General features: G+C 43.6%; 2 protein-coding genes across 2 annotated transcripts in view; one reads left to right on the forward strand and one right to left on the reverse strand.

The window, feature by feature from the left end:
- Positions 1-15,814, reverse strand: part of Stard4 (StAR related lipid transfer domain containing 4) — a 1,044,307-nt gene that overhangs the window by 966,988 nt on the left and 61,505 nt on the right. The gene's annotated exons all lie outside the window — the stretch shown is intronic.
- On the forward strand, positions 4,591-10,023 carry Srp19 (signal recognition particle 19). The gene is made up of 5 exons (XM_051202357.1): positions 4,591-4,695; positions 5,283-5,358; positions 7,860-7,931; positions 8,025-8,136; positions 9,537-10,023. The coding sequence occupies exons 1-5, from the start codon at positions 4,655-4,657 to the stop codon at positions 9,668-9,670; spliced, it is 435 nt and encodes a 144-aa protein (XP_051058314.1). The 5' UTR covers positions 4,591-4,654; the 3' UTR covers positions 9,671-10,023.

Below are 15,814 nucleotides of genomic sequence, written 5' to 3' on the forward strand. Positions count from 1 at the left end.
ACCAGCACAGTTCAGTTCACACTCAGCACCAGCACAGTTCAGTTCACACTCAGCACCACTGTTCTCCATGCTCCTACTAGGATGGCCCATTCAGCAGCAATTAAAGCATCCAACTGCTTTTCTAATCCACAGTCCCAAGGTCCACATTCCTTCCAACAAAAGCATGGTCAGGCCTGTCACAGCAATACCCTAGTTATTGATGTGAAGAGAACTATGACCACAGCAACTCTTATAAAGAAAAACATTTAAGTGGCTTGCTTACGCTCAGAGGTTTGGTCTATCATCATCATGGTGACATGCAGGCAGACATGGTGCTGGAGAAGCTGAGTGTTTTACATCTTGACATGCAGGTCAATAGGAAGTGAACTGAGACAGTGGGTGTATCTTGAGCATAGGAGACCTCAAAGCCCACCCCACAATAACACTCTGCCTCTAACAAGGCCACACCTACTCCAACAAGGCCATACCTCTGAATAGTGCCACTCCCAATGAGTTTATGGGAGCCAATTACATTCAAACCACCACAAACTCAAAATAAGAAAAATGAAGTGCTTAGTAATTTTAATTGTTAGTGTTTAATCATACACTAAAAATTAGATTATTCTAACCCAAACTAGGAAACAAGGGTTAGAAGTAAAAAAGCTTACAGATGCCTATGGATTTCTCCACATGTAGCAGTTGACTGGGGAGGCAAACATTAGTGAGATACACATGGTCCTGTACACAGCCCTAGTGAAACTCGGTGGCTCATCAAAACAAAAGACAGGGAAGTAGGGGGACTAGTTGGGAAGAGGAAGGACATTAAGGAGGGAGGGTGACTAGAAGTTAACTGGAAAGTTAATATCTAGATACACTATGTATGTGTTATGAAATTGTCAGTAAAACCCATTGTTTTGTGTAACAAATACATAGATGTGCTAATAAAACATTTAAAAATAATTATTTCATCTTTTATATAGTAAACTGCCAAAACAAAGACATGATAAATATGAGGAGATGGGGGGAGAAGAATTAGTATAATACATAAGAGTAATAACATATGATTTAGGCATATGATTAACTGCTACCAAACTGGATAAAGTAAAATCCTCCATTAACAAAAGTCATGAAATGATACAGAGTAAAACAAAACTGCAGTACCTACATCTCAAGTGCAGAGCAAGCAGCAATGGCCATTCTATGCAGAACTATGGTTCTGGAGGAAAGGCATTAAACATGGCACTTAAGGCATAACTGAAATTCTCCTCAAGTCCAAATGGCACACAGAGAAGCCGCTGATTGTATGCATCTATGACCCCAGCATTCAAGAGGCCAGGTAAGGCAGAAGAGTAACAAGCTCACAGCCAGCCCAGCCTAGATACTAGAGCCTTGGTCTTAAAAAAAAAAAAAAAGCATGGCTAGGAGGCAGAGGCAAGTAGCTTGAGAGGACTTCCCTGCCAGCCAGAGCTATATAGGGAGAATCTGTCTCAAAAAGAAAAAGTCACTGTGCTTGTCTGTTTAAGAAGGACTTAAGTCTGTAAGTGAAGAAAAAGCTGCCTACAACTTGGTTTTGAAAGAACAGGTCCTATTAAATGAAGCTTCCTCAGAAGGTTCTTTCGTGAAGACCTTGATAGATGTGAGATCCATACAGCTAACCTGGAGTTTAGATGTGGAAATTAGAAAAAAAATTACTAGTTGTGCTTATGATAAACAGAAGTTATAATTCTTGGAGTAGTTCAGGAATGAGTGCCTGCAAATGGGAAAAAGCAAAAAGAAACAGGAGGCCACATATTTGTGATGGTCCACAAAGTTTCTGTCCCGCCTGGTTCCACAGCTGTGTGGTCCCAAATAAACACACAGAGGCTTATATTAATTATAAACTGCTTGGCCAATGGCTCAGGCTTCTTATTGGCTAGCTCTCTCTTAATTACTGACCCATTTCTATTAAACTATGCATTGCCACGAGGCTGTGGCTTACCCATAGTGCTCCCTTACGTTACTCCTTCTGTGGCTACATGGTGTCTTGCAACTTATTTTCTGCCTTTCTTTCCCCAAAATTCTCCCAGTCTGATAGCCCCACCTATGCTTCCTGCCTGGCCAATCAGCATTTTACTAAACAATAAGAGAAACACATATTCACAGCACACAGAAAGACATCCCCCATCATCTCCACTTTTCTGTCTAAATAAAAAGGTTTTAACTTTACCATAGTAAAATTATATATAACAAAACAGTTATCAAGCAAGATCTATAGTTAATAATATTTAGTTCAGTAACATTTTGCAAAATTTAAAGAAAATATTCTATTATCTAACCTATCTTTGTGAGTCTGAAGTTTTTATTTGTAACTTACCATAAATAAGGAAAACCATAACTATCTGCCTTCAACTCCATCAAAGACTTCAGAAGGAAAGTATATAAACTCTAGACTTGACAGAGACATCCCACTGCCTGGACAGTCACCCAAAGTTTCTCTGAATGCTAGAGCATCCACCTTCAGCCCATAGGCCATATTGTCTGGCAGATTTTTTTTTAATGAAGTAGGAAATTTGAAGATCTGTTCTGTCTTGTGTTGGCAAAATTTGTCAGTTGCTTTCTTATGAAAAGCAAGAACCCTGAAGGACCACTTTGTCTCTTGGCAAGTTCTACAGTCCTTATTTTCCTTTGTAACTGGCTTGTCCAGTTTGGACAGCGTGCTCAGCGTCAGAAGTTGAGGCAAGGGCAGTTCTTTGCCCAGTTGGCCAGTTTTGCCATATCGAAGACAAACTCCATAAGGAGTTTCTTCAATGCCCATCTTCCTGTCAGACTTAACTGATGTTGACAGGAGCAGTTCTGTCTCATTGTCAAGGAAAACTCTAACCATTTTAAATATCATATTCTATAGGTCTTTGAAAGGTTTTTGAAATATCCATTTGAAATATATCTCTGTATAACTTAAGTTTTGACTATTATGAGTGACTATAATCTGTATTTAAATATACAGTACATTTTTAAAAGAGCTATATAAACACAACACCTAAACAACAGGAATATACATATAACAAAATTGACCTTATATTTATATCAATAAACCAAAATCTATGCCAATGTATTCATTTCTATATCACATTCCCTTTTTTTTTTCTTTAGAAAGAAACTGGCTGTGAGCATTAACCATTTATACCCAACCCTGTTTAAATGAAAACATTTATAAATAATATTTGGGAATGGGGGCTTAGTGCTCTCCGAACTGCTTCCTGCTGTTTGGGGCACTGCCAATCCCATGGGGATCCTGAGAAACCCAGAACCCTATCCAAACCCTGTCTGTAGTAGTCAGAGGCTGCATGGTCTCAGCTGTCTTGGATGTTGGATCACCTGGGACACTGCTTCAGGGGGTCTTGTTTGATCAAACCATGTTAGTCTGGAAGGAATCCACAGCTTTTCATCTGTGGAAACAAAAGCAGAATCTCTTTTCCAAAGTAACATGTCCTTAGACTTAAATTTCAAAGTCAAGGCATTTTCAAAATATATGGGTTGGATTAATCCTGCAGCATTTATAACCAAATGTCTTTTAGCAGCTGGTGCTCCTTCCTCAGCAATCAATTTAACGACAAAACCATTAACACACAGTATCCAGACTCTGTGCACTTTCTATCTTTCCATGGCTTTTTAAAAAATAGTTTATTTATTCTTATTTTATGTGCATTGGTGTTTTGCCTGAATGCATGTCTACATGAGGGTACCCGATCTTGGAATTCAGACAATTGTGAGCTGCCATGTGAGTGCTGGGAATTGAACCCGGGACCTCTGAGAGACCAGTAAATGTTCTTAACTGCTAAGCCATTTCTCCACCAACCCCCATGACTTTATTATTACTACTACTACTCTATTTCTTTTATTATTTTTTAACTTTTATTTATTTATTTGTTTATTTATTTTCTGTGTGTGTGTGTGTGTGTGTGTGTGTGTGAGAGAGAGAGACTTGGCTGCCCTTGAACTCACTCTGTACACTATAGGCCAAGCTGGCCTTGAACTCAGAGATCTGCCTGCCTCTGCCTCTGCCTCCCAAGGGCAGGGCAGGCATAGTACTGTTACATACAATTCCATAAACGTGTATGTTGAATGTCGAGCATATTCCCCCAACCTTTTTAACCTCCCCTTTGTTGCCCCTTCCCACTTCCATTAGTCCTCTTTATTCTCAACCTGTGGGTTGTGATCCCTTGGGGTCGAACGACCCTTTCAGAGTGCGGTGCCAAAATTTCTGCAAAGTGCCGGGCTCTGAAAATTGAACTTTACCAAGTTGAAAGCAAGCTGCGGAAACCGAGGCTACATAGCTGAGCATCGAAGGGCATTTTCCTGCCAAATCTAACCAGTACCTGGCTCCAAACTCCAGGCTCTCCCTGGTGAACAGCCCCGCTACACCAGGCGAGCCCACCGGCGGGAGTGAAGCAGGCTGAGGAAACTAACGCCTGACAGCCCCAAGGCACCCGCCCCCGACCCGCCCTGCACCCTTCTCGCGAGACAGCTTTACAAGCGACCGCTTTACACCGGAACCAACCTGTGAGGTGAAACCCACAGCCGGCCGCTTTAGGGGTAGGACTTCCGCCGGAAGGGCGGTCGGTCTCCGAGCTCCGAGTCAACTTCCGGCTGGTGTTGGGCCTGTAGAGCTGGCGGGGCTGCGGGCAGTGCCGTGGAGATGGCTTGCGCAGCCGCGCGCTCCCCGGCCGATCAGGACAGGTGGGTCCTCGGGAAGGTGGCCGCGGCGCCACTGGGCTCGGGGCTTTCTCCCGACCGGAACCCCGACATCCCGCAGCTTCCGAGCCCGGCAGCAGCTCGGTCCCCCGTAGCTGTGGCGGGCTGTGCGGTGCCGTAAGGACCTGACGTTAGAGAGGAGTCTCCCGGCCGCAGACGCAGTCTGCATTAGTCTGCTTTCCAGAGGCTCGCCTGGCGTCCTGTTTTCCCGTGTCGTGTACGAGCGCCCCGGCCTCGGGAGCTGCTGTGTCAAAGTAACAGTTGCGGCCTTGCTTCGCTTCAGTCATTGTGTGTGTGTGTGTGTGTGTGTGTGTGTGTGTGTGTGTGTGTGTGTGTGTGTACACATATTGACTGAATGTGGTCTTTGCAATGACGATGAAACTGACGCTTCAGTCGTGTGTGTGCGCGTGCGCGCGCACATATATGTATATACATATATACAGTATATATATATACACACATACTTACATACATACTGACTGAATGAGGTCTTTGCAATGACGATGAAACTGACCCTTTTAAATTATCACCTGAGTTACCCAGCTTTGCTTTTTTGTGTGTTTTTGTGGCAGGTTTATTTGTATCTATCCCGCTTATTTAAATAATAAGAAGACCATAGCCGAGGGGAGGCGGATTCCTATAAGTAAGGTGAGTGTGTGACACGTAGGCCGATGAAGGCTTGGGGAAGGTTGCCTTGTTATGGCCACGACTGTTTCTTTTTTTACTGTCCTTTGAGATTGAAGAACACAGAAGCCAAGATTTGCAGTGTCTCCGTTAACATTGGTGAAACTGGAAAGGCACTGCTTGCAAAACGAAAGAGGATTCTTAATGATCTGTTTGTATGTAAAAGGTGTATAAATAAGAAGTGTCTGTAGAGTTCTTACGTTTTAAAACCAAGATTATGACAGTCTTCTCATTAAAAGCCACGTGATGGCATTGTACCACGGCGTCAATGTGCTTGATGCAGACTAGCTTTTTTAGTGTATAGGAATAAAGGTTTGTGCAAAGTGCAGCTTTGTTGAGCTTTGTCTTTAGTACTTTTTTAAGGAGTATAAAATCACTTTAAAGGTAGTACTTTTGGAAAGTGGATGTGGGAGATGGGATGTAGCGCCATTGGAGAGTTCTTAGCCCTGTGTTTGAAGCTCCTATCAGTGAGAACAGGATTAGGCAGGTTATTGGATTTACAGTTCTAAAATATGTGAGCTTTGGGGAGGAAAACCTTAATTTTGGGCTGGCTGGTAACTTAAGCTTAGAAAGTGCCTGGTGCTAAATGAGAGACCTCACAGAATTTTTATGTAATATTCTACTTTTAGAATCATTAAGTTTTATAATCAAGTGAGGTCTGAAGCAAAGAATTAGCTATTTGTGTGTGAGTATCTCTCACTTGGCTGTTACTTCAGAGAGTAAACTCTAAAATCCACTGTGCCTCTTCCCAAGTACTGTTGAGAATGATGCCAAACATCAAAGCACTGTGACAGGCTTTTGATCACTGCTCCCATATGCTCTCTGAAAATTTTGGTTTTGTTTTTGTTTTGTTTATATATATAAGAAAATCCATGGGTGTATAGCTAACAAACTTGACAAAAGTTTTTAATTGCATAAATTGAATAATTATCATCTAGGGAGTAGAGTTGGTTACAGCACCCAGATTTAGGACACAGCATGCTGGAAGGTTCCTTCTGTCTCCCTCTCTATCCCCTGTGCTCACTCATGTAAGGGAGCTGCTTGTCAACACCGTAGGTCACCTTGGCCTGGTTCTACATTCTATATGTATGGAATTATTCATTATGTACCTTCCTGTCTTTCTCACACATTTGTAACTCTTACATTTTGCATGTTCTGTTGCTTGGGAATGACTTTGCGACCTCAGATAGGCTAAGCAAGTGCTCTGTTGCTAAGCAACACCCCCAGTGTAGTCTAATTGCTCAAGCAGGAGTTTCTTAGCAGCAGCACCATTGTCTGTTTTTGTTTGTTTTAAAGATTTGTTCCATTTTTTATTGTTGTGTATATGTGTAAGTGTCGATGTGTGGGAATGTGCACATGTGAATGTCGGTACTGTGGAGGCCAGAAGAGGATGTCAGGTCCCTTGGAGCTTGGGTTCCTGGTATGGGTGCTAGGAACTGAACTTGGGTCCTCTGCAAGAGCAGTACAAGCCCTCAGTGCTGAGCAATCTCTCCAACCCCAATTGACATTTCTGAGTCAGATAAGTGTTTGTTGTGGATGACTGTCTGTGTATTTTAAGGTGCATGATAACGTCCCTGGCCTCTACCTGCTAGAGAAAGTTCCCTTTCTCAAATTGTCTTAAAGCAGAATTGTTGTCCAAAATGACCAGATGTTCCCGGAATAGAGGCTGTATAAACTCCCCACCCACCCACACACACACACACAATCACACTACAGTGTACTGCAATGTGTGAATCCCACACTTCTTTATTCTGTTTCTAGTTTGAGGCTGTTATAGATAGTGCTGTGGGACTAGAGAGGTGGCTCAGTTAAAAACACTGCTTTTGCAAAAGACCTATTCCCAGCCCCCGCATGGTGGCTCACAACCGTCTGTAACTCCAGTTCCAGGGGATCCATGGCCACTTTGGCCTCCACGGGCACTGCACAAATGTGGTGCACAGACATACACATACACACATACACACATACATACATACATACATACATACATACATACATACAAAAATAAGTGAGACAAATATAAAGTGCTACTATGAACATTCTTTAGCTTGCTTGTCTTCTGCACTTATTGAATATATACCTGAATTTCAGGGCCATAGGAAATCATATATTCAGCTTTAGTAAATAGCAGTCAGTATTCTAGAATGGTTGCATGTATAATCATTTAAACAGTCAGTTTACATTGATTTTTGTGCTGTGTTCAGAATATTCTGCTAGGTGCTAGGATATGTACTGGGGAAGTCCTTTTTCTCACGCAGTTTATGTTGGAAGAGAAAGAAACACAACTGTGTTATTCCTGAGGTTTTTTTTTTAAATTATAGTAGAAATTAATGGACTTAGTTTAAAAAAAGGACACTAGGGTTTAGTCTCTGGTTTGGTCATAATATTAGAAATTATTTACACAACCATATAGTAATATTCCCTTAAAACTCAGCTGTCGAGTGTTTTTGTTTTTTACTGTTCAGGCTGTAGAAAACCCTACTGCTACTGAGATTCAGGATGTCTGCTCAGCAGTTGGACTTAATGCATTTCTGGAGGTATGATGTGAACCTCTCATCACTGTGTTTGATACTCACCTCACTGATGATAACTCTCTGAAAGCCTGTTTTTGTTTTTCTTATGTGTGTTAGAAAAACAAAATGTACTCCAGAGAATGGAACCGTGATGTTCAGTACAGAGGCAGAGTCCGGGTACAGCTCAGACAGGAAGATGGCAGCCTCTGTCTTGTACAGTTCCCATCACGTAAGCCTTTTCAAATGAATGTGTAGGGTTCAGGGGTAGTTATCTTGTACAGAGAGTACACATACCACACATCTGTAGCCCCAGCACTCAGGAAGCTGAGGCAGGATTGCTGCAGCAAGTTCAGTACCTAGTGGGCTATAGAGTGAGTTCAAGACCAACCTGAGCAAGTTTTTAAGGCCTTGTCTCAAAATAGAAAACTTAAGAAATCTAGAGGTGTGGCTAAGTGGTGGACTGCCTAGCATGCCCAGGGTCCTGGGTCCAAGGCCCAGTACAGAAAAATCAAGGGACTAATGGTCAGAGAACACTGAGCACCTAGAAGGTGGCTTAGAGGGTAAAGGCACTTGGTGGCCTTCCTTCAGCCACAAAAAGGTGAAAAGGAAGCAGTGACTCCACAGTTTCCCTCTGACCTTCACACGTGCACCCTGGCATGCATGCGTGCCTGCACACATATCATGTACATGCATACACACACGGGATGATGGTTCTAGTTCAGAAACAATGTCGCATCATCTTTAATACTTATCTTTTTATTTTTTTAATGCAAATATTCTAATTTAGAGCTATTCACTTAATTTTTCCCCTTTAATTTAAACTCTTGAATTTTTTTTTTTTTTTTGAGACAGGGTTTCTCTTTGTAGCCCTAGCTGTCCTGGAACTCATTTTGTAGACCAGGCTGGCCTCAGAATTCACAGTGATTCACCTGCCTCTGCCTTCCAAGTGCTGGGATCAAAGGCATGCACCACCACTGCTGACAACTCTTCAATTTTATTAAAGTAAAAACAATTACATTGTCAGGCTAAATTAGCAGTGTAATTGTTTGTTTTTAATTAAGTGGATTGAATCTTATGGATCAGCCACGGCTGGGAAAGTGGCTCAGTGGTGAACACTTGCCTAGCAGCATGCACAGAATGCTTTCTGGTTTGTTTTCTCATCAACATTTTCCCTTACTGCTTCAGTGGACCAAAAATAGGCACACAAAAGCTTTTGATTGAAAAGCAGCTAAAAGTTGTTGAAAGATAATACTTCCTCTTTCTATAAGACAGGAAACAGACATCAAAGCTGTGGAGGTTGGTAATGATGAAGCAAAAAATAGGTGCTTGATGTGGTTAGACAGAGCAGAAGTGGGCTGTGTGAGAGAGAGGTGTGGGCCTAGGAATGGGGTCCACTGTTGGTCGTTTAACGTTTGGATTCCCAGGCTAAGAGCCCTGTGTTTCAGTGAAAGTACAATGATGCTCTATCTCTAATCTTCTGTGCTTAGTCTCCATTGAGGCTCATGCCAGTTGCTAGGACCAAGGCAAGAACTCTTGGTTCACACTTACTGTTTTATATTTCCGTTTTGCTCATTTAAGCATTTCAGTATTTCTAAGATCGTCACACTAAACCTCCCTTCTGGCTTTTAGGTAAGTCAGTGATGCTGTATGTAGCAGAAATGATACCCAAGCTAAAAACAAGGACACAAAAAACGGGAGGTGCTGACCCGAGTCTTCAGCAAGGGGACGGGAGTAAAAAAGGGAAGGGAAAGAAGAAGAAATGACGTGGTGTGAACACGAAGCACACAGTCCTGCGAGAGAGACGGGAACAGCTTTTTGTTTGTGTCATTTAACTCAACTGTGAACAAGTGTGTCTCCCATCTTCACCAACAAGAGTTAACAATGAGATAAGTTTACATCAGACGTTTGCAGCTAGCTTTTATACTGTAAAAAGGAAAGATTGTGTGGAAGAAAGAAGAATATTTTTAACAGATAACAACTGTCCCATAAGTTACTTGAAATCCTGTTTCTGTTTGTCCTCTATGTAAACATATATTTCAGGTAAATAAGTTTAATAAAATTTAAAATACACATTTTGTTCACCTTTTAAGTTAATGAAATAAAAAATTTAAGCTGACTTCCATAGCTTTCACTTATGAAGCAATTAATTCCAGTAAAACTGTTGAAGCGTGGATAGTGTAAATGAGACAGAAGATGACTGGGAAGGGACGTGAACGCGGTGTACCCTGTGGCCTGCTGTTACTGTATCCTGTAACCTGTTAGGTAAGGTCAGCAGCTCCATTTGCAGCTTTAAACTTGTTTATGTGTTAGTCTTATGACTATTGGCTCTGTGAGTAAAGGGTTTGCAACACAAGCACCTGAGTTCATATCCTAGCATACTGGCAAAAGCCAGGTACAGATTGTGGGAGACGGAAGGATCCCAGGGGTGGGCTCCTAAAAGAATATGGAGGGTGACAAAGAAGACACTTGACGTCAACTGCTGGCCACCACACACACGTGCATGAACACATCACACAAAACATTTCAAAGTGGTGTCATTCAATATAATCTAACACCCTGGAGGTGGAGGCAGGAGGGTCAGACATTCAAAGCTGGCCTTGGCTACATACATAATCCAGTTTCAGGTCAGCCTGGACTACATGAGAAACGGTCTCAAGACAAGTCAGACATTGTTTGCACCAGAGTTCTAAGAGTGACCTGTGCTTGAGCACCTGGAATCCACTTTCTTTGAAGAAAGTAACTTGGAAAGGTCCTCCCGAAGGCATTCCAAAGCACTTCCTGGAATGGTGGCTTTGAGCTGTTGTGGCTCCTGTCCTCTGGTACAGCTGTGTTGCCCTCCTGAACTTTTAGCAGCAACAGGTAACCAACAGGAGGCCCTCACTGAAAGCCTGCTAGCTTTTAGTCATGGTGGCCCCACCCTAAAGACATAGGGAGTTAACAGGGAAGGCACCCCCCAGAGGATCTGTTGGCAGTTGCTGGAACGGTGTGTGGTGGTGGCTGCGGCGGCAATGTTTTCTTCGTGGTATAGTCAATCGTAAGTCACCCATGCACCTGTAAGGACCCTAATTGTGATGATTTGAATACAAATGCCCACGTAGACACATATAGTTGAATACTTAGTCACCAGGAAGTCAGGAAGTGGCACTCCTTGAGAAGGGTTGGAGGGTGTGGCCTTGTTGGGGGGAGAATGTCACTGGGGGCTTCAGGAGCCTAAGGCAGGCCCAGTTTCTCTCCCTGCTGCCAACAGATCCAGACACAGTGCTCAGCTTCTCCAGTACCAAGTGTGCCTGTGTGCCACCATGCTCCCCACCCAGGATGCAACGACTAAATCTCTAAAGCTGTCAGCAAGCCCCCAATTAAATGCTTTCTCTTATTAGAGTCTCACAGCAACAGAACACTGGCTAAGACACTAATCACACTCATTAGTTCACCAAATAAGACTTGAGTGAAATCATTGCTTTAGTCTGTTTTTGTCTGGGGTAAATTGTTGTTTGTTCATCTCTAAGAGAAGTTCACATGCTTGCTACCTAAATGTGGAGCACAACAGAACTAAGCAGGAGTCTGGGAGTTGCATTGTCTCTACCGTTAGTGAAGAGCCATGCAGCTGCTGTTATCTGAAGGTAGAATGCTCGCAGGGTTAATCCCAATATTAGCATTAGCAGTGGCTTGCCCCTGCCATGGGTGGAAGGCAACTAAGCAACGCTTATTATGAAGGCAAAGTGTCCCTGGGAAGAATCCTAGGGCAGCAAAAGGAGAATACATCCCTGATGAATAGGGTCCACCTAATGAACACAGGAATGCCCCCCCCGAAAATGGCTAATGGACTAAGAATATATTACAGGGGCTGGAGAGATGGCTCAGCAGTTAAGATCACTTGCTACTCTTGCAGAAGACAGGATCTTAAGCAGTCTACAGCATCAGTCAGTGCTGTGGCTTTTGCTCTGGGCAATAAGACATCAAACTGAGGCTGAGTTATTCCTAGAAAAGAAATCTCATGTGTACAGAGAAACTGCAATGAGACAGACATGGTAGATATTAGCATGCACCGGACTTTGAGTTAGCCAGAAAGGGAAAGGGGAAAAAATGAGATGGAGGCATTAATGTGCTCTGCCTTACAGCTAGGGTGCCTAAGGGAAAGTACACACTAGGCCTTCCTGGGAGCCCAAAACTCAGAATCAGGAAGCAGAGAGTAAAGGGACAGAAGATAGCCCCAGGTTTGACCTTACACACAGGGGAAGGGACCGTCCATGACACAGCATGAAGGACACTATGGTAACCAGAATAGTTTGCCTTTGAAACGGTTGGTTTGGAAAAGAATTACTTTGGAGGACAAGGACGAAGATAGCCTGCACTGGCCAGAAACAAGCTGAAGCTGACGGTGACCTTGAACTGACCCCTCTTCCACTTCTAGAGGCTAGGGTTACAGGCCTGAGTGCCGCAGCCTGGTGTATCCCCTGTGGTACTGGGCTTGAGCCCAGGCCTAACGCACACTGACCCAGCATTCTACCAACCCAGCTACAGCCCCAGCAGAAAGACTAAAATGGACGTTTTAATTATTGCTTTGTGTGTGAGTATATGGAAGTTAAAGAATGACTTCCAAGAACCAGCTTTCTCCTTGCACCATGAGGGTCCTGGAGATCAAACTCAGGTTGACAGAGTTGGTAGCAAGTACCTCTACCTACTGAGCTATCTTGTCAGCTCCAGGAAAGACTTTAAAACAATTTTTTTTTAAGATTTATGTATTGAGTATACAGTCCTGCCTGCATGTATACCTGCAGGCCAGAAGAGGGCACCAGATCTCAGTACAGATGGTTGTGAGCCACCATGTGGGTGCTGAACTCAGGACCTCTGGAAGAGCAGCCAGTGCTCTTAACGTCTGAGCCATCTCTCCAGCCACGGGAAGACTTTTAATTGTTTTATATTATATTCACTTGTATGAATGTGTGCACATGTGTAAGTCAGAGGACACCTTGCAGAGGTTGGGTCTCTGCTTCCACTGTGTGGGTCACACACACACACACACACACACACACACACACACACACGCGCGCGCGCACGAGCATACACGCATACACACACATGCACACACACGCATGCACGTACGTGCGCGCACACACACACACACTGTAATTTTAAAAGCCTACTTCATAGCCAAGAGTAGCACTAGGGGGGCTAACAGAAGATCAGCATGAGTTCAAAGCCATCTGTGCAACTAGCAAATGCCCCTGGCTCCAGCAGCCAGGCACTTGCCTCCCAGCAGTCAATAGTGTGGGCCTATGTACTACACAGGGAGAGGTGGCCACAGGAGCCTCAGCATCCATGTGGCTCTCACATCCACTCCTAACAACAGATGAGGAGCAGAGTGCCAGGCTGAATCCACAAAGCAGATAATCCCTGTGGGAATATGGCTGGGATTCTAATTCCTGCAGCAGTCTAAAGCCAAATGGTATTCCCCTTTGCACGATAGCTCCTGGTTCCAGTACACTGCAGTTACTGGGAGATGACAGTGAGTCGTTTCCCAAGGTCAAGCTACTGTGCAGCTTTTACCCAAGTGTCCTGCAACCCTAAGAGCATAGATGCTTCCAAGCTGCTGTGGTTGCCAGCACCAGTGTTGGGAAGTTCACTGGGCCCTGTCTCTAGAGCTAGGCCGTGGGTGTTGGGAGTATTTCTGTTGTTCCAGATCAGTAGGTCTAACAAGGTCCCTCTGGATTCCAGCATTCCCCAGTATCACCCACCTCACAATGCAGCAACACACCTGATACATCTGTTGTGGACATGAGGCTGCATGCCTGTCAATCATTTTATTTCCTGGTCTTTTATATCATGAGAGGCTGAGTTACTATTATAGTTACAAGCCAGGAAAACTCAACAGGTTGTTTCCAAATGTGTTTACTTGTCTGTCCTACCACACAGAGCCATGTTAGTTCAGGGCCTGAACTGTGCCTGCCCCACCAAACACCATGATCACAGACACACAAGGAAAGCAGCTGTGTTTTGGGATATTTGGTCACATTGTGAATCCCGAGATTGCATTAATTAAATAAAAACAACCTTAGGTCAAGAGGCAGAGCCAGCAACTAGTTGACAAGTAGCCGCCATAGAGATTAAGAGGAAGTCAGAAAAACCAGATAGAGAAATGCACGGGAAGTAGCGAGAAGGAACTTTGAGTCCGGCGACTCTTTTGGTTTGGGACAGCAAAAGAGAAGCTCCTTCTGAGACGCTGGCTAAGGAGGAAGGTCAGCGCTTGCTCAGCCTCACTGAGCTAGCAGGCTTTCACCCCAGCATCTGACTCCCAAGTCTTTAACAGTAAAATCCTAAGATTGAACTTCAGTTTAAAAACAACAGAGCTTTAAGAAACCACTGACCAGACTGCATCCTCTACTACATGCCTGCCTGACTTTGGTGCTGGTAATGAAACATGGGGCCTCACCCAATGCTATGCTTCACCATAGAAGTTGTGTTTCAAAGAACATTCACAGAGGTTTGTGAGGGGATTTTGTTTGCTTTCCCCTCTTCTTCCTTTCAGTCTGGGTCTCTTAGAACAGAGGGTACAGAATTATTTAGAGGCTCACATAGTTAAGGGGTAGTGTTACATGCCTGTAAACCTAGCCCTGGGAGGGATGGGGGGATGGTGCAGAGGATGGCGATCTGAAGGAGAGCCTGGACTATATACACAGTAGACCTGCCAATGTTCACTGTGTGTGTGTGTGTGTGCATGCGCGTGTGCACATGCGCACGTGTGGGTGGGTGCATGCACTGTATACCGTGCATGCAGGCAGAAAGCCGTGTGTGTGTGTGTGTGTGTGTGTGTGTGTGTGTGTGAGTGTGTGTGTGAGAGAGAGAGAGAGTGTGTATGTGTGCACACTATATACTGTGCGTGCAGGCAGAACGCCATGAGTTGTTCCTTCCCAGGCTAGGCTACTCACTGTTTGATGCAATCAGCTGGAATGCCCTCTTTAGGCACCTTTAACAAACCAGCCTCTAAAAGGAAAAGTATAAACCAAGTGAGGAATGGGGTTAATAAAATTAAATTCTCATTTAACTATTAGATTCCATTTTATTTTGTGGGAATTTTTTTTTCTTAACTCAGATTTTAGCAAAATTTCTAGTAAACAGGATAAACAAACACTAAATGTGGCTAGTTACTTATTATCATCCCCTTATCTGGGGTTTAATTTATGAGACATCAGCCACTCTGAAACACAGCATGGCATTACAACACATCCTGAGGCCAGAGAAGGCTGTGTGTGTGAAGGCGCTGGCCACCAGGCCTGACAACCTGAGTTGGGTCCCATCACATGGTTGAATGAGACCCAACTTCTACAAGTTGACCTCTGACCTCCACAAGTACACTGTGGCTTATATGCCTATGCCTACACACATAACACACACACACACACACACACACACACACTAGCATAATAAAAAACATCTTAAGATACTTTGAGAGACCAATCTTTATTATAGTTTATGTTGTAATCTTCTCTATTCTAATTCTTACTTTGTTCAATCAATAAACACTGTCACAGATGTGTACACATAGGAGACAGTTGACAGAGTTCAGTACTCTTCCAGTTTCAGGCAAACAAGGAGTCTGGGAACATAGAAGGGATGCCAGCACACCATTTCTAATTGGTGTATCACATCTCGAGGACAAGCGGTATTTATTTAAAGCTATGAGTGTTTTCTGCAGGTATGGATAGAGGGCTCTTTTCCAAAAACAGCAGTAATGCTGACTTGAATGACTGAATTGGGGAGATAATTGCTGCAGGAACTCTTTGGAACATTGAGAGTGTAGTAGGAATTCTGTAACTTTACATGCCATGAGATACCACTCAGATGAAAATAAATGCTTTGCTTCCAGCCAGACACAGGCTCAATTCATTCTCAACACTCTAAGTCATGCT

This window comes from Phodopus roborovskii, unplaced genomic scaffold (assembly GCF_943737965.1).
Source record: "Phodopus roborovskii unplaced genomic scaffold, PHOROB, whole genome shotgun sequence".
NCBI classification, from domain to species: Eukaryota; Metazoa; Chordata; class Mammalia; order Rodentia; family Cricetidae; genus Phodopus; species Phodopus roborovskii.

Bases quoted from the DNA above. Each gene is read 5' to 3' on its own strand.
- Srp19 (XM_051202357.1), top strand. From the start codon at position 4,655: ATGGCTTGCGCAGCCGCGCGCTCCCCGGCCGATCAGGACAG. The intron at 5,359-7,859 runs GTGAGTGTGTGA...TTTACTGTTCAG, and splicing joins GGCGGATTCCTATAAGTAAG to GCTGTAGAAAACCCTACTGC. The intron at 8,137-9,536 runs GTAAGCCTTTTC...TCTGGCTTTTAG, and splicing joins TCTTGTACAGTTCCCATCAC to GTAAGTCAGTGATGCTGTAT.